The sequence below is a fragment of the Muscardinus avellanarius genome, assembly GCF_963383645.1.
Source record: "Muscardinus avellanarius genome assembly, chromosome: 4".
Lineage (NCBI taxonomy): Eukaryota > Metazoa > Chordata > Mammalia > Rodentia > Gliridae > Muscardinus > Muscardinus avellanarius.
The window spans coordinates 64,504,534-64,531,275 of record NC_137789.1 but is presented as its reverse complement, the minus strand read 5'-3'; the positions used below and the strand labels follow the sequence as shown (position 1 = coordinate 64,531,275).

General features: G+C 44.0%; 1 protein-coding gene across 1 annotated transcript in view; it reads right to left on the bottom strand.

The window, feature by feature from the left end:
* Positions 1 to 5,616: 5,616 nt before the first annotated feature.
* Positions 5,617 to 26,742, bottom strand: part of SBSPON (somatomedin B and thrombospondin type 1 domain containing) — a gene marked incomplete at both ends in the record, with an annotated part of 34,113 nt that continues 12,987 nt past the window's right edge. The window contains 4 exons of the mRNA XM_080694760.1: positions 5,617 to 5,734; positions 7,652 to 7,828; positions 11,357 to 11,447; positions 20,896 to 21,087. Of these exons, the coding sequence (XP_080550886.1) occupies positions 5,617 to 5,734; positions 7,652 to 7,828; positions 11,357 to 11,447; positions 20,896 to 21,087 (578 nt within the window). The remainder of the gene's footprint in view (positions 5,735 to 7,651; positions 7,829 to 11,356; positions 11,448 to 20,895; positions 21,088 to 26,742) is intronic.

The window sequence follows — 26,742 nt, the reverse complement described above, 5'->3', positions numbered from 1 at the left end:
CTGGGATCACAGGCCTATGCCACCACACCTGGCTATGTTAGATCTTTTTGACCCTCTAACTTCCTTATATTTTGCCTTCTAATTTCTCTCTCTCTCTCTAAAATTTACTTTCTGGGGAAAAGTAGAACTTTTCAATAAGGCTTCAGAGCCCTTGTATCTCTGAAAGTCTGTTTCTTGTTTTCACACTTTATTAGCCATGGGATATAGAATTCTAGTTTCCAATTTATTTCCCCTCATAGCTTGGAGGCTTAGGGTGTAAACACCCACTGACGCTGATGAGACTTGTCTTCTCACGGGGACTCCTATTCCTTTAGAAGTCATCTCGGTACATCTCTCTCGATGCTTTATTTCCTCCCTCCTGACCTTCCTTTTTTAGAGACAGTCTACCTCCCAGCCATACCCCACCCTTTTAGTTTTTTTGAAACTGAATCTCACTCTAGATTGCTGAGTCTTAACTATATTGCCGAGGCTGTCCTCGAACTTGCAACCCTCCTGTCTCAGCCTCCCAAATTCTGGGATTACAGGTGTGCGCCAGAACACCTGGCTGCCCTGTCCTCCCACCCTTCATGTTCAGGTTCTTTACCCTTGACTTTTAAGTTTCACAGGTTTATTTCTAGGAGAGGAGATTTTTTAATTCTTGTGTTCATTGGACCTCCTCACTCTGAAGAATTTTTTATATGCTTGGAGGGCAGGGTCCCTCCATCCATCAGTAGAATCTCATTTGCTTTCCAACCTCAAAGAAATTCTCCAGAATCACTGGGCTGGCTTTGCCTAACACTTTTCTCTGTTTATGGACTTTCTCTCTCTTATAAGTCATGTAATAATATGAGGTTTAGGGAGAAGAGAGGGGAGATATGAGTATTGGTCACTGAAGCCTCCAAGTTCATTCTTCTTTCAGTACTCATCATGATTGCTTAATCCTCAGAGCGCCCAGGCCTTGCTTTCTAAGTCAGTTTGCAATTGTTTGTATAAACCTTCAATGACACTCCCAAATAAAAACAACCAAAGCAAGAGTATTAAAAGAGACTGGTACACATAGCATAATTTGCTCAGTTTCATTCCCAAATTATGTTATATACATGCACAAATAGGTAACAATGCCACTGTTATGTATAATGATGCACCAATAAACTTTAAAAAATGAGTGTGCAATTATAATTCATCTTGTTCCTTTCTCTACTCTTTTTCTCTCTTTTTAAAATAATCATTATCCCTAATTCCTTTCCTGATGGGCATATTTATTTTTTGTTCAACTCACATTCCAAATGCACTTTTGAAAATCAGTCTAATAAGTGATTTTGAGTCCATAAATCATAGGGTGCCTGCAGAAAGGCCCCTAATGGTTACTAAGGTGCTTATTAAAAAGAATGCCAAGAGTTCTCTAGATTCTTTGATCTTTAACTTTGAAAATAAAAACTTTTAGTTCTTCATTAATCACTTGGGCTACATGTTTCAGTTCTGAGCTGTTTCCTAGGGCTTTGCTAGAATTAATAACAAGCTTTCCAAAACCATTATTTAATAACCTTCTAGCCCATGAAATTTTCCCAAGAATAGAAATAACAAAAATAGAACTTAAATATGAAAATAATTAGTGGTCATGTAACCAGAAATTAAATGCATATGGTGAAAATCTATTTCGCACAACTCAATCATGTTCAAGGTTATAATCCATGTTGAAACCATAAACCCACCATAGCTGTATTGCTGTTGATAGTCATTCAGCCATACTTGTAGATTCTGAAGGATTTTTTATTTTCTTTTGCTTTGGGTAAAATTTTATTCATTTTCTAACCAGTCCCGAATTTTGGGTTTATTTTTGTTTTTTATTTATTTATTTTAGTCAAACAAGTGAAGAGCTTTTATAACTGTGACAAAAAAGTTTATTTACTGTTATAAAAATTTTAAGTAACATTTGAAAAGTACTCAGATCTTTGAAAATCCTTCTTTACAAATGTTAAAAATAGGCTTAAGATGTTAATACTGAATCAAGTTGCTAGCCTTGATGAGAGTTCGATTTCTTATTATTAATTTCTGAAGAATTAAATTTTCCATATAATAATTTTGGCAGTTAAATCAGTATATAGTCAGAAATACTGCTATTGTCAGTATTAAATATTGGAGAGTTTTCTATCCCCTTTAAGTTTACCATTGTCATTCTGTAATTACATAGTAAGTACAAGAAATACGTATTTTAAAGCCAGATATGGTGGTGCACACTTGTAATCCTAGTAATTGGGAGGCTGAGACAGGAGGATCACAGGTTCGCAGACAGCCTCAGCTACTTCATGAGGCCCTCTGCAACTTGGTGAGACCCTGTTTCAGAATAAAGAATAAAAGCTGGATGCAGTGCTGCACGCTTGTAACCACAGCATTTGGGAGGCTGAGACAGGAGGATCAAGGTTAGCAGACAGCCTCAGCTACATAGGCCCTTTGCAACCCAGTGAGACCCTGTTTCAAAATAATGAATAAAAAAATAGGGCTGGAGTGTAGCTTGAAGGTAAAAGGCCCATGGGTTCCATCCCCAGTAACACACACACACACACACACACACACAGCACACAGAATAAGAGAAGAGGGCTGGGGGTGTAGCTCAGAGGTAGAATACCCCTGGGTTCAATCTTCAGTAAAAAAATCCCCAATTAAAAAAAATTTTTTAAGTGTTTTAGTAATACGTTAGTGAATAGTTATTTGATACAACTTAAACCAAAATAATGTTATATGATTTAGCTTTTTTTGTGGTACTGAGGGTGGAACCCAGGGGCTTTTCTACCTCCAGGCTATACTCCCAGACCTATTTTATACTTTATTTGGAAACAGAGTCTCACTAAGTTGCTGAGAGCCTCACTCAGTAGCTGAGACTGGCTTTGAACCTGTGCGATCCTCCTGTCTCAGCCTCTAAGTGCGGGGATTACAAGTGTGTGCCACCATGCCCGGCTTATAATTTTTTTTTTTTGGGGGGCGGGTCTGGGGATGGAACCCAGGCGCATTCAACCTCCGAGCTACACCCCTTGTCCTATTTTTTATTCTTTATTTTGAAAGGGTCTAAGTTGCGGAGGGCCTCACTAAGTAGCTGAGGCTTCGAACCACAATCCTCTGGTATCAGCCTCCCGAGTGCTGGGATTACAAATGTGCACCACCACGCCCGACTCTTATATGATTTAAACTTTAAGATTCAGTTTTGCAAAGAAAATATCCAGAATTAAAAACCTGCTCTACGACTGAGGCAGGCTTAGCTCTTTGACTTGGTCAGATTTCTTCCTGAAGCTGAGGCCTGACAGCCTGGCCTGGGCTGAACTCTGCGGTGGGTTACTAGACCATGGCTTGTCAGCAAGGACCCTTCAACATGCCTCTTGGCCTCCAGCCCACTGACCTTCAGTCATAAAGTAAGGCACCTGAGCACTCTCTCCTTGTGTGTGAGACCATAACATTTGCAGTGAAGTCCTTGCCTTTTATTATCTATACTTCTGCTTTCTACCCCAAACATAAAAAAGTATACTAAAGAAAAGTAGTAAGCATACTCCAAATAAACTTACAGATTATTTTATTCAGCTTCAGGCTTTAAGCCTAGGAAACGATCTTAGACATAGATGGTGGTGGAATTTTGGTTCTGTTTTGTTTTGGTGGTACTGGGGTTCCTGGAAGCCCTTCTACCTCCGGGCTACACTCCCGGACCTATTTTATTTTTGGAAACAGGGTCTCCTAAGCCAGCGCGCGCGGCTGGCTACGAACCTGCGCGATCCTCCTGTCTCCGCCTCTCAAGCGCGGGGATTACAAACATGCGCCACCACGCCCCACATGGAATTTTGATTCTTAAAGCAAGTTTATTTCATTGATACCAAGATTCCCCTTCATGAAAATTAGAACTTTTTTTTTTTTTAACCCATGGGCATTGTGCCTCCAAGCTACATCCACAGCCCTTTTTTATTTTTAATTTTATAATTTTGAAACAGGGTTTTGGGTAAGTTGCTGAGGGTCTTGCTACATTGCCAAGAAGGACCTCAAACCTACATTCCTCCCGTCTCAGCCTCTGCATTACAGGTGTATGCACCATGCCCCGCTGAAAATTATAACACTTAAAGAAACCCTTACTGACTTAAAATGAACTTTTTATTAACTTTTCAAATCAGAAGAAAATTTACTGAAGAAATCTTTTTCAAGAAATATATTTAGCAAAGCTGTTGGTTTTTTTATTCTTTGTGTGTGTGCGTGTGTGTGTGTGGTACTGGGGGTGGAAACCAGGGGCTTTTCTATCTCCGGGCTATACTCCCAGACCTGTTTTATACTTTATTTGAAAACAGGGTCTCACTAAGTTGCTGAGAGCCTCACTCAGTAGCTGAGGCTGGCTTCAAACTTACACGATCCTCCTGTCTCAGCCTTCCAAGCGCTGGGATTACAACCGTGCGCCACCACGCCTGGCTCAAAGCTGTTGGTTTTTATTATACTTACTAAAATTGAAAACAACCTGTGGAAAATTATTTGTGAATAATTTTCTGAGTTTATTTCAGAATATATAGAATAATACATGGGAAATGCATGCATGAAAGTATGTATGTATGTATGTATGTATACACACACACCTTTTTTAAATTTTCGGTGAGAAGCTAAGAGGTTTTGGAGCCAGGTGTGGTGGTGCAAGTCTGGAGAGCCAGTACTTGAGAGGCTGAAGCAGGAGGATCTAAGTTTGAGGCCAACCTGGGCGATTTAGTGAGACTGTCTCAAAAATAAAAATAAAAAGCTGGAGAAGCATCTCCATTTGCAAGGCCTTGGGTTTGTTCCCCAGTACCAAAAACGAAAAAAAAAAAAAAAATTAAAAAAACATTATGGAATAGAGAAAAGAATGCAAGATTCAAAGCTTGACTACCCCTTAAATAAAACTTACCAAAAAGTGGGCCAAGTGAGAGTAATTCCAGGAAACACATGGATTCGGTGACCAGGTGGAAGGTTAAGGATCTACAATCACAAGAGCTTGTACGGTGGCTCCTTAATTTACGAAAACAGAAACAACGATACTGTGTTCCTGGGGGATTAAACTTCTAAATTTTCTTTTTCTTCTTCAGTGTGTAGCAGTGACATGTGCCCAGAAATTTTGGCCAAACTGTTTTTTGTTTTGTATGTGGTGCCAGGGATTGAACCCAGGGGCATTCTGGCTCCTAGCTACATCCTCAGCTCTACTTTTTTATTCTTGATTTTGAAACAGAGGCTCACTACATTGTAGAGGGCCTCTCAAAACAGCTGAGGCCGGCCGCGAACCTACCATTCTCCTGTACTGGGATTACAAATCTTGTACTACAACTCCCAGCTGGCCGAACTGGCTCTTTTTTTGTTTTGTTTTGCAGTACTGGGATGGAACTCGGGGGCATTCTACCTGAGCTACACCCTCAGCCCTATTTTTATTTTGAAACGGTCTCGCTGAGTTGCAAAGGGCCTCACTAAACAGTAGCTGAGGCTGTCTGAGAACTGATCCTCCTGTCTCAGCCTCCCAAATGCTAGGATTACAAGTGTGCGCCACCATTCCTGGCTTGCCAAACTGTTTCTTAAAGGTTCATGAAGCATTAAACACAACTGAACAATAGTAAGCAGGTTTACAAAAGCATCTTGAGATATTTACATGGCGATCTATATAAAAATGAAACTGTGGACAGCTGGACAAGAACACTGGTCTACTCGCCGGACTTTTTTCCAGGTCCCTTGACATCGAGGATTGCCAATTGCTTGCCAATGCAGAGTCTGATTTCTGAAACAAACAATATTATGGAAATGTTAGATACACCAAAAGCAAACCAAATAAAATTCTAATATTCAAAACTATCAATGGAAATTTTGTTTTTCTAACAAAGATACTGATCACCCAGAGTTTTGAAGTTCATTACAAATTGAAATTTAAAAAAAAAAAAAGAAAGAAAGAAAGACCAGGTTGGGCCTGGTGGTGCAAGCTTATAATCCCAGTACTTGGGAGACTGAGACATGAGAATCGTAGGTTTGAGGACAACCTTAGCAACTTAGCAGGACCCTGTTTTGAAATAAAGATAAATAAATAAAATAGATAAATAAATAAATAAATAAAATGGGGAATGCAGCTCAGAGGTAGAATGCCTCTGGTTCAATTGCCAGTACCACAAATAAATAAATAAAAATTTTAAAAATTACATGGTGGGGGTTTCTCAAAGTAAGTTACCAATTAATCCCTACCTGAGGACACCCTCATGTTGGGGGAGTTGTTTGGGGCCACTACCTTCATTTCTCCTACTTGATTTGAATATAAATGCTACATAAAGGTTGCATCATGTATATCTAAATTGGGAAGGTCCAAACCGAATGATCTCTTTCATCCCTTTCCAACTCTTTGATTTTATAATGAAAAGCTAGGAGAAGCAAAAAGAGAGCAAAGCCAGATTATTAAAATTATTGTTGTTAAAGTCACTAGTGCTTTCTTTATTGGGTACAAATTGAATTATAAAGTCATCTAAAGTCAAAATATGGATGAGGTATTCTGAAAAATATTAAATTTAAATATTAAGTTTCACTTGATAGGAATTCCTTACCCACTTTATTGTTCATGTGGTGGGCTCACCAGAGGCCTCTAGGCACAAGTGACTAATAAACATAAATTCAAATTATTAAATGTTAAAACATACAATGGGAATACTGGTTAACTGGAAAGGCTGATATTTTACTTTTTAATCTGTGCTTTGACCAGTTCCACCTGACATACTCCAGAACACGGTCCATGTGTGACCTGAATTGGTCTTTGTCTAAGAGAGCTGAGCATGAAGTTGACTCTTAGTTATGGTGTTATCAGATTTAACAGAAAATAAGTCCAGGCAGGGCGGGGATAGATTTGTAGGCAGCAAATTCTTTTGGCATCAATTCTTTTAGGAAAAAAATAGACTTATATAGGATTATTACCCTGCAGAGCTGCAGTCGACAACTCTCAGTCATGATCTCATGAAATAGCCCATTTGCACATTCTGAAAGGGCACTGGGGTTTGAAAGCTGTGACTTCTTAAGAGGCCAAATCCAGCCTACCACCACTTGTATAGTCTGTGAGTTAAGACTGATTTTTATATCTTTAAGAGAAAAGAAAGTAAAAAAATACTGCTTATTGAAACATGAAAACTATATTAAATTCATATTTTAGTGTCCATACATAAAGTTTTGTTAGAACAGAGCCAAGGTTTATACGGTGTCCACCTCTGCTTTCATGCCACAATGCCAGGCTTGAGCAGTTATGATAGAGGCCACTGGGATGCCAAGTAAAGATCTGTTGTTTGGCATTTTAATAGAAAAAAAATTGACCCCTGACCTAAGAGATGATGAAAAATAATGTCCCAAAGTTTATGATTTCAGTTAGTCTGAAGTAAAATTCGGAATCTATTTTAAATCTCCATCCCAGGAGATCCAGAGTCAAAGGGTCTTCAGAATACTGCTTGGAGCGATCAGGTTTTTGTGGTCATCCAGGAGCTTTATCTGAACCTTCAACCCAAAGTGGCCTTTGCAATTCTGGTGTGAGAGAGTCTGAGCGCCATGGTGTGCACTGAAGCCCTGGACTCTGAGATTGCAAGTCAGATGGTCCTCGCTGCCCAAAACACGCCTTGTCCTGTGACATTCTGGTCAGCTGCTCGGGATGTGGAGAGCACAGATCCTGCCTTACCCGTCAGAGTCCAGGCCGTCTCCGGAACAGCGAAGGCTCTCGGCATTCATAGCTGGTGGCTGGCAGTGCACACACACCGTGTACCCCTCCCGGAGATACTGCATCCATCGGCCCAGGGGCCGGGATTCCAGAGCGCAGTGGGGAGTCAGGGACTCTGTCCTGAACTCCATGCAGTATCTACAGCAAAAGAAATGACGCTTCAGTGGCTGTAGTTAGAGGCGGCCGAGCGCTGTGGGGAGTCAGGCAGCCAGGCTTCTCCCAGGGCTTGGCAGCCTGGAGCAGGGAGTCACGGCTTCACAAGTGACCCGCCGCAGAGGAGGTCTGACTCAACTGTGATAACGCGCAACTGAAAACCACGGAGAATCTTTTTAGCTCTTTTTGAAGAGATTAAATTATCTGGCCAATAGAAGTTTGCAGATTTGGATAATCTGCATCCTGTCCAATCAGACTACTTGATTGTTTATAAAAGCACATTTTATTTTTTCGGTAGTAGAGATTGAACTCTATGGTGTTCTACCACTAACCTATATCCCCGACCATTTTTATTTTATATTGATTGATTGATTGATTGATTGATTGATTAGGTACTGGGGATTAAGCCCAGGGCCATTCTACCTCCGAGCTACATCCCCAGCCATATTTTTTATTCTTTTATTTTCTTTATTGAGGGTCTGGAGATGGAACCCAGGGGTATTCTACCTCCGAGCTACACTCCCAGCCCTATTTTTTATTCTTTATTTTGAAACAGGGTCTCACTAAGTTGTAGAGGGCCTCAAGTATCTGAGGCTGGCCATGAACCTGTGATCCTCCTGTCTGAGCCTCCCAGGTACTGGGATTACAAGCATGTGCCACCATGCCCAGCTTTATTTTCTATTTTGAGACATGGCCTCACTAAATTGTCCAGACTGGTCTCCAACTTGCAATCCTCCTGCCTCAGCCTACCGAGTTGCTAGGATTACACGCACCAGGCTAAAGTTTATGTTTAGTAGTAAACTAGCCCTTGGTAACTTTGCTGATATCTAAAGAATTATATACATTGAGAAGTGCACAATAGTGAATGCCTGTAATCCCAACTACTTGAAAGACTAAGGCAGGAAGATCACAAGTTCAAGTCCAGCCTGGGCAATTTAGTGAGACCTTGACTCAAAATAAAAATTAAAAGGGTTGGGGATGTAGCTCGGTGGGGAAGTACATGCTTAGCATGTGCACAGCCCCGGATTCAATCCTCAGCACTCCCCCTAACCTCACCCCCCCAAAAAAAGAAAGGTTATAGAGCGCCAAACATGGTGGCACACACTTGTAATCCCAGTACTTGGGAGGCTGAGATAGGAGGATCACAGGTTTGCAGCCAGCCTCAGGTACTTAGTGAGGCCCTCCACAACTTAGTGAGACCCTGTTTCAAAATAAGGAATAAAATATAGCCCTAGGAGTGTAACTTGGAGGTAGAATGCCCCTGGGCTCAATTTCCAGTACTGAAAAAAAAAAAAAAGCTACATAAACTGAACACGCACTTGCATGAGCCAGCACCTCTTCTGTTCTGTTCCGCCCCGCGGACGTTCCCAGAGCCCGCGTGACCTAACGTCACAGTGGTGAGCCTTGAAGCCAGGCATCAGCTATTTTGGGCATCACAGGTAAAAGCAGAAAAGGGACGCTGGTTGATGTTCTCTGTGACAGGCTGGTGTCGCTTCATACTGAGCTACGAGCAACTCTAACATTCTATATGATGGAATTCTGAAGGTCCCAGGGCGTTCATACAGGGAGAACATTTGAGAATTTTGTACTTAAAAGCAGCACAATATTCCAGTTCATCCAGAAGGCAAAACACAGTAAAAACCATGAGTGTTGGAGAAGAAACTTGCTGCACTTTCAATTCAATGGGCTCTTTCTTCTCTCTCTCTCTCTCTCTCTCTCTTTCTCTCTCTCTCAGAACTGGGGATTGAACTCAGGCATTCTACCTCCATCCTACACCCCCAGCCCTATTATATTTTTTATTTTGAAACAGGGTCTAAGTTCTTGAGGGCCTTAGGGCCTTACTAAGTTGCTAACACTGGCCTTGAACCTGTGATCCTCTTGTCTCTGCCTCCCGAGCACGAGCATCACAGGCACACAGCTGACAGTCTTCTTATCTATCAAACGTTGAGTTGTAATCGTTAAATGAAAAGTTTTGGAAAGTCTGCTTCAAAGAGTTTTAACAATGGTAGGTGCTAATTAGTAGCACCTGAAGGTAACTGATACCTTTAGTTAATGAGGTAGAAAATTCTGCGCCACAATTTCAAACACTTCAGATAACTTAACTCAGACATCTCCTAAGTGCTGTTTTCTCATTAAATACTCATAACAATCCCATGTGGTAGGTATTAATATTCTCAGTGTGTGTGTGTGTGTGTGTGTGTGTGTGTGTGTGTGTGTGTGTGTAGAAGGGGATTGAACCCAGGTGCATTCTACCTCTGAGCTACACCTGAAGCTCTTTTTATTTTTTTTTATGTCAAAACGAGTTGCTGAAGGCCTAAGTTGCTGAGGCTGTCCTCAAATTTGTGATCCTCCTGCTCAGCCTCCCAAGTACTGGGATTACAGGTGTGCACCATGCCTGACTAATACTCTCATTTCTTAGAAGAAAATATAGAGGTGGAACATCTTAAGGCTGGTGAGGGATCTGAACAAACAGCTATCTTGTCCCCACTGTCTGATGGCAGAAGAATGGACCTCAATTGAGCATGTAGGCGCCCCCCTAGCCTGGGCCACGAGGGTTTAATAATCCTCTAGCTACACCAGGATGGTGACGCACACCTGTAACCCCACCACTACTCAGGAGGCTGAAACAGGAGCGTCTCGGGTTCCAGACCAGCCTCAGCAACTTAGTGAGATCCATTTTTAAATAAAAAATAAAAAGGGATGGGGGTGTAGTTCAGAGGTAGAATGCCTCTGGGTTCAATCCCCAGTACCAAAAGGAAGCACACAGCCATAATCCCAGAGACACAGAAGAGAAGAGGATCTCTAATTCAAGGGTAGCCTGGAAGATTAGTGAGACCTGTCTCAAAATATTTTATAAAAAGGGTGTGAGGGGCCAAGTTGGGCATGGTAGTGCATGTCTATAATCCCAGTATTTGAAAGGCAGAAACAGGAGGATCACAGGACTTAGACCAGCCTCAGCAGTATGATGAGACTCTCAGCATCCTAGTGAGATCCTGTTTCAAGACAAAAAAAAAAAAAAAAGGATAGGGGGACATATCACAGGTAGAATGCCCCTGAATTCAGTCCCCTGTACCACATAAAGGAGCCAGGGATGAGGGTGTAGCTCAGTGGTAGAGCATCCCTGGATTTAATCTCCAGTACCACAAAAATGAATGAATGATCTTGAATCGAAGTGTGTATGACTTTCAAATTCACTGGAGATGGCGCTGGAGCCCATGGTTCCATAAAGACTGTAAGTGAGCATTCTTAGTGTTATTAATCAAACAAAACTCATTTTTATAAAATTTGTTTCCTCTTGGAGAGCAGACTCTGGAAACAGAGAATCTTTATAGTTTCACATAAACAGCAAGGGGTCAAGCACCTTGTCAACTCTGGTGAAGAGTTACGTTTTACGGGAAATCAATGAACAAGTGACAGAAGAAAACATAGTCGAACCAAGTTAGGTCTTGTGGATACACCTGACTAAGTGACTGGAAAAACATGATAAACTCAAGACTGAAAAATGCAAATTACCCGGCATCCTCTGTGTGCGAAGACCACTGAGGAGATGCGGCTTGTCTGGTTCTCTCCTTGTTGAATGCAGAGGAAGTTATGAAGGCAGGAACTAAAAAAGGGAGAATTATGTTGAATCCATGCAGTCCAGGTACCCAGAGCAAGATTTCCCAAATGTGACTTTATGCCCATCTAAAGTCTCCATTTCTAAATGCCAAGATCTTGGTTCACCATTGTCTCAGTCAACATTCTCCCTGACATAGTCCAAAACAACTGGCCACACAACTTAGAGGAAGATTTATTTGCTCAGTTTTTTTGAGATTCCGGGTTTAATCCATGTGAAGCCAGAGTCTAGATCTCAGACCAGGGTGCAGGAAGCAGAGACAGAGATCAAGCAAGGGCTCTGCTTTCACATCATGGGAATCGAAGCAAGAGCTGTCAAACCAACACGGGGATTTAAAGACAAAAGCGCGATCCCAAAGCCACACCCCAGGGACCCACCTTCTCCAGCCACAACCCACCTGCCTAGGCTTCTGCCCAGTAAATCCTTATGATCCTTATGATGGATTTATCTACTGATGAGATTACAACCCTCATCACTTAATTTTTTTTCCATACTGGAGACTGAACCCTGGGGCATTCTACCTCTGAACTACACCCAGCCCTATTTTTGTTGTTGTTGTTGTTCCTTATTTTGAAACAGACGTTCATTAAATTGCAGAAGGCCTCTTTAAGTGGCTGAGGCTGGCCACAAATCTGAGATCCTCCTGTCTCAGCCTCCCAAGTACTGGGATTACAAGCGAGCACCACCACGCCTGGCTCTCGTCACTTAATTACATCAACCCTGAACATTAATACAAAAGCTCTTCAGGGAACACTATATCTGACCATAATAGCCATCGGGGAGTGAGTCTAGGTGACCAGGTCTGCAGAAGCATGTTGGTGAAAAATTTGTGTGTGTGCAGATGGGTAGAGAGGAACTGAAGGTCTCTGACAAGGACATCTGTCTGCACTAATAAAACCAAAACCCAGGAGAGGGGCCAGGAAGAACTAGCAGGAAGTAGTAAATACCTGGGGGAGCAAGAAAAAAGTGAAGTAGCAGAGATTAAATGTAAAAGAGAGAGAGGAAAGACATTTTTAAAAATGAAAGGAGCCGGGCGTGGTGGCACACTCTTGTAATCTCAGCATTTGGAGGCTGAGAGTGGAGGGTCGTGGTTCGTGGACAGCCTCAGCTACTTAGAGAGGCCTTTTGCAACTCAGTGAGACCGTTTCAAAAATGAAAAGACTAAAAAATAGGGCTGGGGGTGTCAGCGGTAGAATGCCCCTGCGTTCCATCTCCAGTACTGAAGGGAACAAAAAGAAAAAAGAAAAAAAGGAAGAAGCCAGGAATGGTGGTCTACAGTTGTAATCCCAATACTAGGAGGTCGAACCAGGAGAATTGCAGCTTTGAGGCCAGCCTCAGAAATTTAGCAAGGCCCTCAGCAACTTAGTGAGATCTTGTCTCAAAATACAAAATAAAATAGAGCTGGGAGTGTATCTCAGAGGTAGAACGCCCCTGGGCCCCATCCCCACCCAGTACCACAAAAATAAAAAAGGAGGAAGAGAAATAAAGAAAAGAAAAAGGACAGGGGAGAATATAGCAAATGGGGTAAACAGAAGAGAGAAAAAAGAAAGATGGTGGGGGGGCTGGAAGAAGAGAAAACAGACAACCAGAGGGGGAGAAAATGAGAAAGGTACAAGCAGAGGCAAAGGAATGTTTTTATAATTATTATTTTCCCCAGTACCCCCCCCACAAAGTTCTAAGGTACAGTACTAGCCAGGTTTGGTGGCTCATGCCTGATATCCCAGTACTGCCCCAAGCCTCCTGGTAACTGCGGCCGGGGAGCTGTGCCCGCTGCCCAGCGCCTGGTGGAGAGCGCCCACCAGCACAGCAAGTCCACACGCAGCCTGCGAAAGGAAGCTTCAAGTGCCCCCTTCTGTCCCCAAACCCAGCACAACTGTGACACTCTGGACTGGAAAATAAGAAAAGGATCCAGGAGCCCCTCCTGCCTCTGATCTCTTCCTGTATTTTCTTTTGTTTGAATGTGTTGTTCCTGTTTCATTGCTAAGTCTACAAAGGGGCCTGTTGCTACATATTGCACCTAGAAGTAATTTCTTTCTTTCTTTCTTTCTTTCTTTCTTTCTTTCTTTCTTTCTTTCTTTCTTTCTTTCTGTGGTGCTGGGGATTGAACCCAGGGGCATTCTACCTCCAAGCTACACCCCAGCCCAAATTTTTATTCTTTATATTAAAACATGGTCTAAGTTGCAGAGGGCCTCACTAGATAGCTGAGGCTGGCCACGAACCTGCGATCCTCCTGTCTCAGCCTCCCAAATGCTGATTACAACCGTGTGCCACCACGCCTGGCTTAGAAGTCACTTTCTGATTCCACTCTGCTACCAACCCGGGGAAGGTAGGTTGGCCGTTTTCATCACTATACCCCTCGCACTTGGTAAATACTGCGCAGTGATGAATGGGTCAGTGAGGGAATGAATAGTCACGGGATTGCCAGCAAAACACAGGTCCTACTGCTCTGTGCTCTTCTGTTTTTATACAGTTGTCCCTCAGTATCCATGGGTTTTGTTTGAGGCTCCCAAGAGGACACAATCTGCAGATGCTCAAGTCCTTAAACAAAAATTAAAAGGCATAGTATTTGCATATAACCTCTGCACATCCTTCCATATATATATATATATATATATATATATATATATATATATGTATATATGTATATATATGTGTGTGTGTATATGTATATATGTATGTATGTATGTATGTATGTATTTATTTGTGGTACAGAGGATTGAACCCAGGGCTTTGCGTATGTTAAGTATACACTCTACCACTGAGCTCTCCACCACTCCCTTTCATATATACTTGAATTTATATCTAGATTACTTATAACATCTAACCCAGTGAAAATGATATGTCATTGTTATACCATATTATTTAAGAAATAAGGGCAAGACTAAGTCCACACATGTTCAATACAGATACAATTTTCCCTTCAGATATTGTCAATCCTGGTTGGTTCAATCTGCGGATGCAGAATTTGTGCAAACCAAAAGCTTACCACAATGAGCCTTGCAGAAGGCTTGATGATCTTTCCTATCCTCTATTTCAGAAACCGGGTTAATCCCAGGAAGGATAGCTATAGCTGATGGTGGCTTGTGAGCTGCCAAAGCCATCAGGAACAGGAGCAGCGGTTGCAAGGATGCCTGGGGCCCGTGTGCTGCTTTTACCTGGCTCCTTTCTGCCACCAGATGGCAGCCCTTAATTATTTCTTGGAGTTCCTAAATGGGCTTTTTGTCACTAGGGAGCATAAGACAGAGTGGCCTAATGCCAGGTGGCCGCTGGATCCTAAGAGCGGAGGGATGGTTCTTGCCTCCTGTGGTTTGGCACCTCCTCTCTCCCAGAGGGAAGTTATCCACTCCTGGAGCAAACCCGAGTCCAGCTCGTGTGGCTCTCTCTTGCACGTTTAATTCTTTTCCAAAGAGAGCATGTCACACTTACAAAGTGCGACTGGAGCGTCTCATTTCGAAAACTCACAGACAGGAGTAAAAAGGACAAGCAAGTATGTGTCTCCAGACCCTTCTCTGTGCGTCTCAGACGCAGGGAGCAGAAACAAAACATGGAACGGGCGTCAGCTGCCCCGAGGTTTCATTTCTGTTCTTTGGATACGTTTATGTGTTTATTCACTACAGGAGAAAATAAATTTTCTGCTCAATGATTGCAGCTTCACACAAAGCCAGACTATAAAAATTTCAGAATTATGTTGCATTAGCTCAAAACATTTATGTGTGTGTGTGTGTGTGTGTGTGTGTGTGTGTGTGTGTGTGTTACTGAGGATTGAACCCAGAGGCATCCAACCTGTAAGCTACACTCCCAGCCCTATTTTATCCTTTCTTATTTTCCCCGGTACCATGCACAAGAAAACATTTCAAAGGTACAGTACTAGCCAGGTTTGGTGTCGCATGCCTGCAATCCCAGTACTCGGGAGGAGGTTTGAGGACAGCATCGGCAACATAGTAAGACTCAAAAGTAAAAAAATAAAAGGGGCTATAGCTTGGAGGTATAGTAACTCTGATTCAATCCCCAGTATGACCAAAAAAAAAAAAAAAAAAAAAAGGCTCAGGAAAAAAATTTTAGGTTAGGTTAGAAAGTGGAAGGGAAATACAGGATTATAGTTTTTAATCTAGAGATCATAGAAAAGATTCTAAAGCTATAAAAGTAAAATCTAACAGGCACTTCTAAATTTCCAGACATAATGCTGTCATTTTTTAAATAGACGAATTCACTGTATTCTCACAAGCACCATCAGAGATAGATCCTAGCATCTCAGGGATGAGGAACCTGTATCACAGAGAGGTCACATGTAAATATGTCTGAGCCCAGCTACATCTCCCAAAGAATACACTTCAGAGCCACACGAGGCTGATGCACATTACAGAACTCTGCTGCTCTCTGTGCTATGCTTCTCTGCAACTATTAATTAATTAATTAATTAATTTGCTGTACTGGAGATAGAACCCAGGAACATTCTATTTTCAAGCTACCCCCCCAGCCCTATTTTTTTTTAATTCTTTATTTTGAAACAAGGTCTCACTAAGTTGCGGAGGGCCTCACTAAGTAGCTGAGGCTGTTTGTGAACCTGTGATCCTCCTGTCTCAGCCTCCCCAGTACTGGGATCACAAGCCTGCGCTACCGCACCGGCTCTCGTCAACTATTTTTTTTTTCTTTTGCGGGTCTGGGGATGGAACCCAGGGGCATTTGACCTCCGAGCTACACCCCCTGCCCTATTTTTTATTCCTTATTTTAAAACCGGGTCTCACAGAGCTGCAGAGGGCCTCGCTAAGTAGCTGAGGCTGTCCGTGAACCGCGATCCTCCGGTCTCAGCCTCCCGAATGCTGGGATTACAAGCGTGCGCCACCACGCCCGGCTTCATCAACTATTTAAATTCTGCTGTTTTTCCTTTCTGTTCCTCATCACTACCCTAACGGTGAGGTCAGATTTAGGAAAGGACAGGTGGAAACTGTAGCCATACACTTTGAGTCCCATTGGACCATGCGAGGGTGGGGGAGACTCCTGGCATTTCTACAGCCTGCTCCCTGATGCAGTAATTGCGCATCACGTGTTCTCAGCTTTCACAGTAGCTTTGTAAAGAGGCGTCTGTTATACCAATCATGTTCCTCGGAAGACCGAGGCTCAGAGAGGCCACATGTAGGAAAACCGGTTCATGAGCAAGCAAAGGTCCCAGCACAGAAGCCATATTTGGTGTCTGTGCCCGAGATCATAGCACATCAAAAGGCAAGCCAGTTGCCCAGGACCTGGCCTCTCCCTCCCAGGGCCCAGGCTGGTGGCACATTCTACTGCAAGGGCCTGCCTCCCCCGGTAAATAGACCAGGAACCAGATCGCCTAGAGCTCTCCAAGCCAGAACCCCGTTTTAATATGCCTCACACATTTCATTTTCATTACTTAAAAGTGGTAAATAATTTAGAAATGACTTTTGCCTCCATCGCACCTCGCTTATGTGTAGAAGCACGTAGCGGCGCCCCAGGACAAAGGCTCTCCATAAATGTTAGTTCCCTTCCTTTCCCCTTCCTGGCAGCAACATTCAAATGTAATAGGGTCTTTGTTCACAGGCCACTTGCCAAATTTTCTGGCAACCTATGAGTCTACCATTGTTCGGTTTTACAACAACTTCCACTTTTAAAAGCACGGCACTGGACATGTTCCCTTTGAACATGAAAGTAAATTAAATTTGCCTTGGAAATTGTGTGAACCCTCTGACACAAAAGGGTGTCACAAAACCAAGCTCAGAATCGTGGGTCTGTGGATAAGTGCAGAAGAGAATAAAATGGACATTGGACAAACAACGCCTACCCGGAAGCACCGTTTATAATAATGCATATTGAGCTCCTTGGGGAGGGCAAAATGCATATAAACTCACTAATTAAAACAAATTCAAGCCGGGCGTGGTGGCGCACGCTTGTAATCCCAGCATTTGGGAGGCTGAGACCAGAGGATCACGGTTCGAGGCCAGCCTCAGCTACTTAGTGAGACCCTCCGCAACTCAGTGAGACCCTGTTTCAAAATAAAGAATAAAAAAGTAGGGCAGGGGTGTAGCTCGGAGGTTGAATGCCCCTGGGTTCCATCCCCAGACCCGCAAAAAAAAAAACAAAAAACCAACAAATTCAATAATTCGGCTTTTCACATTTTTGTTATTATTGTTTTGTTTTATGGCACTGGGGATTGAACATAGGGGCACTCTGCCTCTGACCTACACTCCCACCCCTATTTTACTGTAATTTTTTTGGAAAGGGTCTTGCTAGGTTGCTGAGAATCTCACTACTTGCTGAGGCTGCCCTTGACCCTCTGATCCTCCTGTCTCAGCCTCCCAAGCACTGGGATTATAGATGTGCACCACCACCGCCAGCTGGGCGTTTCTATTTTGGCTTAGGTACCAGAATCTATTATCACAATTTCGACTCTAATGGTGACAGTAAACTGTAAAGCAGTATGAACAGGTGTCCCCATGGATGCAGAGCCATGAGGCCCAAGCTTAAGCTCTGGTTGCCTTTTACAGGTGTCACCTCCCCGAACTCCAGTGTCCTCACGTATAAACCCCGTCCTTCCTCCCGGTGGCAGACAGAATCATGTTCTCCCTAATGTTGCCCATGACCTAACTGCATGAACCTGTGAATATCTTAAGTTATGTGGCAAAGAAGAATAAAAATTACAGCTATAATTAAAGTTGCTACTCATTTGGCCGGGGATGGTGGCATATACATATACTCTCAGCTACTCAGGAAGCTGAGACAGGAGGATCCCAGGCTTAAAGCCAGGCTCAGCAATTTAGTGACACCACATAGTAAAAAAAGAAAAACGGGGTGAATACCAGTAATCCCACTACTTGGGAGGCTAAGGTAGGAGGATCATAAGTTTGATGCCAGCTTCAGTAATTATTATTATTTTGTGTGTGTGCGGGTCCGGGGATGGAACCCAGGGGGATTCGACCTCCAAGCTACACCCCCTGCCCTATTTTTTATTCTTTCTTTTGAAACAGGGTCTTACTGAGTTGCGGAGGGCCTCACTAAGTAGCTGAGGCTGTCAGTGAAATGGGATCCTCCGATCTCAGCCTCCGGAATGCTGGGATTACAAGCGTGCGCCACCACGCCCGGCTCAGCTTCAGTAATGTAGGAAGACCCTGTAGACTCTGTTTCAAAATAAAAAATAAAAAATAAAAGAAGGCTGAGGCTGTAGCTTGGAGATAGAATGTCTCTGGGTTCAACCTTCTGTATAAAAAAAATAAAAAAAAGAAAAGAAAAGAGAAAGAATCAAAAGGGCTGCGATATAGGTCAATGGTAAAGTACTCCTGGTTTCAGTTTCCAGCACCTAAATAAATAAATAAATAAATAAATAAATAAGCAAGCAAGCAAACAAACAAGCTACTCAGTTAAGCTTAGAGAATAGGAAGATTCTCCTGGATTTTCTAGGCATGGCTGGTCTAATTACAGGAACTTAAATTCCAGTCAGATGGAGTTGTGATCACAGAAGGAAGGCAAAGAGATGAAATGTTCCTGGCTGTAAAAATGGAAGAAGAATGCTGGGTGTAGGGACACACACTTGTAATCCCAGGCTGAAGCGGGAGGCTCGCAGGTTTGTGGACAGCCTCAGCTACTTCATGAGGCCCTCTGCAACCTAGTGAGCCCCAAATTCCCCAGCCCCCCACACCCAGCAATCAGGTTTAACAAGCTCATCTGCCTACTTAGGCATCCCTTTTTTCAGCTCCAGGGACCCCCCACCAAGATGAAGGGCAGTGTCCTTCTTATACTAGGCCAAAGCTGTGTGTCCAGCTCACCTGTGCACATCCATCACACCCAGGACCACAGCAGCAGACAACCTGATACTGTGCTTCCTCCCATAGACCGGGGTCCACACGACAGCAGGCCCCACATCAACTTCCCCTCCCCACCAGAAGGAAGCCTGGCACTCAGACCACGCCTAGAATTCAGTAGACCCCCAATAAATATACACACATATGTGCGATAAAGAAGGGACGACACTGGGCGCGGTGGCACACGCTTGTAATCCCAGCATTTGGGAGCCTGAGACAGGAAGATGGAGGTTCCTGGACGCCTCAGCTACTTAGGCCCTCTGCAATTTGGTGAGACCTTGTTTCAAAATAAAGAATGAAAAATAGGGCTGGGGTGGGGGTGTAGTTCAGAGGTAGAATGCCCCTGGGTTCAATCCTCAGTACTGCAAAAAAAAAAAAAAAAAAAAAAAAAGGAGATGAAATGGCTTAATAAAGATGGCGTGGTGGCGCACGCTTGTAATCCCAGCATTCGGGAGGCTGAGACCTGGAGGATGGTGGTTCGCGGACAGCCTCAGCTACTTAGTGAGGCCCTCTGCAACTCAGTGAGACCTGGTTTCAAAATAAAGAATAAAAAATAGGGCAGGGGGTGTAGCTCGGAGGTCGAATGCCCCTGGGTTCCATCTCCAGACCAGCAAAAACAAAACAAAAAACAAAACAAAAAACAAAATAACATGACATTCATATGAACTCTTCTACACTCCTATGAGACAGATGGGGTCTTCATCATCCTTCAGTCTGTGTTTTGCCCTACCAGGTCCAGTCCAGACCAGTGTGAGGCCAGAGGCCTCCTCTCTGTCTCTTTGTGAGACTCCTGGCCCCTCTGGCCTCTCCACAACCAGGGCGCCTGCTCCATCAAAATGAGGGTACATCCGCCCCAGGCCACTCCGCGTGAGATCGGGGGTGGGGGTTGTAAGAGAATAATTTTTGTCATTGTTTAGAAATGTATCATTTCCCCCTACTGTTTTCACATTTTGGGCTGTGCAAGAGGTAGTGTGCAAATTAAATTGTCATTTCTGTTTAATCAGGAATCAGTGGAAGTGAACTAGGTACTTTGGCTGGGCACTCAGGATCGCCAGAGGGCTCGGGGGTAGCACACACCACGCACGTGGCCGGTGTGTGCCACCACACAGGCAGAATGCGCCCTTGCGTTAAAAACCCCAAGGGAGCTGGGCGTGGTGTTTCCCGTGCTTGGGAGGCGGAGACAGGAGGATCGCGCAGGTTCGAAGCCAGCCTCGCTGGCTTAAGAGACCATTTCAAATAAAAATATAAAAATAGGTGTCTGAGAGTGTAGGGTTTCCAGGAACCCCAGTACCCCCCCAAAAAAAGAAGACCCTGTTTCCAAATAAAAATATAAAAAATAGGTGTCTGGGAGTGTAGCTCGGAGGTCAAAGGGTTTCCAGGAACCCCAGTACACCCCCCCCAAAAAAAAAAAAAAAAACGAGGGAAGGGAGGGCGTCATCTGCGCCACCTGCATGGATCCCTCCAGCACGCGTTTCCTGAACTTCCTATCTACCCCAAGCTGAACGCCCAGCCCGCTCCCCGCAGCGTGTGGAACTTTCCCTGCACAGCCCTTTTACGGGATGCTTTTTATGGGATGCGGCCTCCAGAAGTCAACAAGGGGAACAAAGGGAGCCCCGGCACGGTACCGAAGGCGTGCGCGCAGTCGCGGGCGCGCGTCGCGTAGTCCAGGCAGCCGGCTCTCTCCTCCAGCGGCGGGCACGGCGCGCCTCCGTTCTGCGCCTCCTGCTGCACCGAGCGCCGGCGCACGCGGGTCGTGGGCTTGCACCGGCCGGCGCAGCCACTCCAGGGGCTCCACTCCCCCACGAAGCACGGGCGAGCTGGAAAACAGCGCAGCACAGCGGGCACGCCCTCAGTGAACCAGCCCGCCGGCCGGGCCCACCCGCCAGCCCAAACAAAGGAGGTCAGCCCAGGCACAAGGCGCCCTGGCCAGGCCCTGCACCCGCAGGAACACCCAGGCCGGGCAGGTCCCAGCTGGCAGGGGCGCCAGCTGCCCTGATGGCCTACTGATAACGGAGTATCTCTCCAGAGGTTCTCCTGGATGTGCAATCTGGAGGTGTGGGGTCAGAGCCAGCCACACACCCAGGTAAATTCCTTCAGCTACTTCCTCGTGCTCCGAGGCTTAGCTACATCCTAGCTTTGTATTTCTCCTCCCCCGCTTCTCCTCCTCCTCCTCCTCCTCCTCCTCCTCCTCCTCCTCCTTCTTCTTCTTCTTCTTCTTCTTCTTCTTCTGTACTGGGGATGGAACTCAGGGGCATTCGACCTCCAAGCTACACCCCCTGCCCTATTTTTTATTCTTTATTTTGAAACGGGGTCTCACTGAGTTGCCGAGGGCCTCACTAAGTAGCTGAGGCTGTCCACGAACCACGATCCTCTAGTCTCAGCCTCCCAAATGCTGAAATTACAAGCGTGGGCCACCACGCCCGGCGACCCTCGTACTTTCCAGATCCTAGTTGTTTCTACAGGAAATCTCTTTATCTTCTTTGAAGCTTTGGTTTGGACTCCTGACAGTTCTTATGTGAAAACTTGTTTTGCTTCTCAGCACAGTGTGGTTCTGGGGTCACAGTTTGTGGACGACACATTTGTCTTCATGTAGCTTAACCTTGACTTCAAAAAAGTCACACATAATACAAACATCTGTAAGTATTCAAAATCTTCAATACCATGTAAAACACATTTTCATTCACCATCTAAAAACCTATAGTGATCGGTCAGCTATCTACAGAAGCCGGAAGCTGGGTACAACAACACAGGCCCGTAATCCTAGTGACTCAGGAGACTGAGACAGGAGGATCTCAAGTTTGAAGCCAGCCTGGACAATTTATCATTTTTTTTCTGAGAAGATTCTTTTAATTACATTTCACAAAAAAGTATTTATAAATTTATATATATAAGTTCCTGGCTATTTATAAATTTATAAATAAAAAAGTAAAATTTCACACTTTTTTTTTTTTTGCAGGTCTGGGGATGGAGCCCAGGGGCATTCAACCCCCGAGCTACACACTCTGCCCTGTTTTTTCTTCTTTATTTTGAAACAGGGTCTCACTAAATTGCGGAGGGCCTCATTAAGTAGCTAAGGCTGTCCGCGAACCATGATCCTCCAGTCTCAGCCTCCCAAATGCTGGGATTAAAAGTGTGCTCCACCACATCCGGCTCACACTCTGTTTAAGCAACAAGTTTCCTCTAAATGAGAGGATTCTAAATTGCAAATTTACATGCAACTTAAAATGAAAAAATATAATTTGCTAGGCAGGGTGGCACACACCTGGTATTCCCAGCTACCTGGAAGGCTGAGGCAGGAAGATTGCAAGTTTGAAGTCAGATTGGGCAGCCCTATCTCAAGAAAAAAAAAAAAAAAAAAACAGCTGGGGAAGTAGCTTAGTAGTAGAGTGCTTGCCTAGCATGTACAAGGCTCTGGGTTCAATACCCATATGGGGAGAGAAAAAAGAGAAAATTATAGTTAACGTGTAGGAATTTTAATAGTATTAGATTTTGATATTTAAATTATCCTGAAAGTTGATCTGAATACTATTAAACCTTTTCTTTCTCCTTATGCTTCTTGCTGAGAATGGAAGAAGAGACCCACAGCCTGGGCAATTTAGTGAGACCGTGTCTCAAAATAAAAAGGGCAGGGAAGGGCTGGGATGGAGCTTAGTGGTACAGTGTCCCTAGATTCAATGCCCAGTGTGAGAGAGAGGGCGGAAGTGGGGGAGGGGGAGAGAGCCACATTAGTGTTCATTCCCAATACTGATATCCATCCTTTGGAAAATCAGGAACAGGCCACTTCCTGTCATCTTTTGCTGGTCATCTTCTGCTGACCCCTCCCTTTTTATTTCCACACACCCATTGTTTCATTAACCCATTCAGCCAGAGAACATTGAAGGAGACCTCTGAACTCGTGATCCTCCTGTCTCTGCCTCCCAAGTGCTGGAATTACAGACATATACCACCACGCTCAGCTTATTTATGCTTTTGAAAAATGCAGTTGCTTCATTTTGGCGGTGGTGGTACTGGGGATTGAACCCGGGGACATTCTGCCTCTGAGTGAAACCCCCGGCCCATTCTATTTTATTTATTTTTAAATTTTGTAACAGGGTCTTACTAAGTTACTCAGGATCTCGCTAAGTTACTCTTTTAAACATTAATATTTGGACATCACTTTCAAATAAAAATTTGCCGTGACATTAACTCAGAATTTACTGATATGGCCTTACATAGCTATCTGGTAAAATATGATTTGGGAGTGTTTTCTGACTTAATTTAGTCTCTGAGATTTCTTCAACATTTGTGTCTCATGTCTAATGTTTATTTTATTTGTTTCGGTCCCACAATTGAAGCCCACAAAAGCACCTGCTTAGGGTTTGCCCTTGGCAAAGTGCTATTTCCTGTTTTTTAATTCATGCCCGTGTGTGTGTGTGTGTGTGTGTGTGTGTGTGTGTGTGTGTGTGTGTGTTACTTGGGGTTGAACCTAGGGGCATTCTACCTCTGAGCTACATTCCCAGCCCTTTTTTAAATCTTTATTTTTAAAACAGGGTCTCACCAGGTTGATGAGAGCCTTACTATAGCTGAGGCTGTCCTCAAACCTGTGATTCTCCTCTCTCATCATCCCAAGTACTGGGATTTTAAGTATCTGCCACCACAGCTGGCTAAATTCATGACTTTAAAACGCTCCATAACGAGCAGGTACCGTGATATGAGCCTGTAGTCCCAGCCACTGGGGAGACTGAGGCAGGAAGATCACTTGAGCCCAGGACAACATAGGGAGATCCTGCCTCAAAACTTAACAGAAAAGCCCCATAAAGACAATCAGAAAGTTCTAGGGTCCAGCACAATGACCTCCCAATGGTTTCTTTGTAAGAAAAAATAGGAGCCTGGCATAGGCATCCTGAGGCAGGAAGATTACAGGTTTGAGACCAGCCTCAGCAATTTATTGAGACCTTGTTTCAAACTAAGAATAAAATAGGGCTGAAAGTATAGATTAGAGGTAAAATACCCTTGGGTTCAATCCTCTGTAAGACACACACACACACACACACACACACACACACACACACACGACAAATGGGAAATTTTGCATAGAATTATATAAATGAGAAGGTGCTGCACAAAGTATTTTTTTGCATTGGAAGATTAATCTGTGATATTTATTCTTCTGCACCAGAGATTCTAGCCTTGATTCACTTGTGAACTTTTGGCTCTTTGGATTGCAAGCTATGGTAGGTCATAAGAGATCTTGGCCACAGAGGCTAAGCACAGGAACCTCTGACTGATTTATTGCCACAAGACATATATTATAGCTGCATGACACAAATTTCCTTTTGAACTATTCCATTAGTATTCTTGTCCCCTTTCCCACTAAAGCTCATCTAAATCACATCTCTATATATCATATCACACCTCTATATATTATATCAAGATATTCTTTCTTAAAATCTGACTTTCTCACTCTTCATACTTCATTTCACCAGCTGTTAACAGAGCCTGTCAGGCTGTTACCTCATGAGCTGGTGGGATGACGGCCTCTGATACCAACCTTGTCACAGCTTCCCAGCTGCTTAGTAATGAAGGGAAGGAAACCCAGAATTAATAATAGGTGGCAGGAAGCTTGACCACTCCCCCCACTTCTTTTTTGCTTAAACTCAAACTCATATTTAGTTTGGGTTTCCTCAGAAGCAGTCCATGAGATGGGGATTTGCATGCAAAAAAATTTATTGGGGGGGGGTAATCCTATGAGTCACCATTGGGAGTAGAAAAGAGACATAGAGTAGACATCATTTAGGCCCCCACAGTAGCCCTAGGGAGTGGCCTCTGGCTCTCACAGCTAGTTAGAGAGTGAAATCATGGATCTCTCTCTCTCTCTCTCTCTCTCTCTCTCTCTCTCTCTCTCTCTCTGTCTCTCTCTCTGTCTCTGTCTCTCTCTGTCTCTCCTCTTCTCTCTGTCTCTCTCTGTCTCTCCTCTTCTCTCTCTCTCCCCTTCTCCTCCTCCTCCTCCTCCTCCTCCTCCTCTTCTTCTTCTTCTTCTTCTTCTTCTTCTTCTTCTTCTTCTTCTTCTTCTTCTTCTTCTTCCTTCTCTCTCTCTCTCTTTCTCTCTCTCTCTCTCTACACACACACACACACACACACACACCCTGAGACTGAACCCAGGGCCATGTGTATTCTATCCAAGTACTCTACCACTGAGTTACATCTCTTACCATTTTTCCTTTTTATTTTGAGATAGAATTTCACTAAGCTGCTGAGCCTGGCCCAGAATTTGTAATACTCCTGCCTCAGCCTCCCAAGTAGCCAAGATTATAGATGCATGTCATTGCACCATCAGTCAAGTCCTTCTTGATTTGCGGACTGGTCTTCCTTCCTCAGAGCTTTCTGCTTATCAGATTTCTCAGCCTGACCCTGCACTCTCACCTGGCCCTCCCACAGCCACCTCTGCTCTAAGCCCCGGCCACGCGGCTTCTTTACCCCTTGAACCTAAGCTCATTCCCACCCTGGGACCTTTGTAATGTTTCACTCTGCAGGGAAACATTACACAGCGTACACGCACGCGCACACACACACACACACACACACACACACACACACCCCTCTTTACTTTTGGAACTCTATGTTCCTTGCCTGGTAGCAGCTCCATAATTCACAATTGCATATTTATTTGTTTTGCTTATTGTTATTCCCCCCCCAACAACTGTGAAACGTTTTCACTTTGCTCCTAGTACTTGGTATATGGTAGGTCGGTACTCAATAAATATTTGATGAATGGATGGACACTGGGCAAGTCTTCCTCCCTGATTGATGTTCTACATTCAACAGACTCTGGGAGCCGGGCATGGCCGCGCACACCTGTAATCCCAGAACTTGGGAGGCTGAGACAGGAGGATCGCAGGTTTTGGCCAGCCTCATCTACTGAGCGAGGCCGTCCATAACTTAATGAGATCCTATTTCAAAAGTAAAAATAATAAAATAGGGCTGGGGGTGTATCTCAGAGGTAGAATGCCCCTGGGTTCAATCTCTAGTACCACAAAAAAGAAACAAAACAAACAAAATAACAAAAAAACCAGACTCTGGCCTGCTAACCACATTAGTTGGAAGCGAAAACACTGACAGAGGTCCAAAAAGGTTAGTACAATGAGTGGGACAGGAGCAAATCAGAAATTCCAACAGTCAGCTGGGTGCCATGGTACCTACCTATATCCAATACTTGGGAGGCTGAAACAGAAGGATCACAGGTTTGAAGCCAGCCGTAGCAACTTACTGAGGCTGTCAGCAACTTCGTGAGACCCTGTTTCCAAATAAAAAAAAAATAGGGCTGTGGGTAGCTTGGAGGTAGGATGCCCCTGGGTTCAATCTCCAACACAGCAACAACAACACAAAAAGAAAGAAAAGAAAAGAAATTCCAACTGCTGATACAGGCCTTGTCGACCCGCCCACCTGGCAACCTCTTGGCTCCCAGGGGGTCCCTAGAAGGAGAGCTGTTTTCT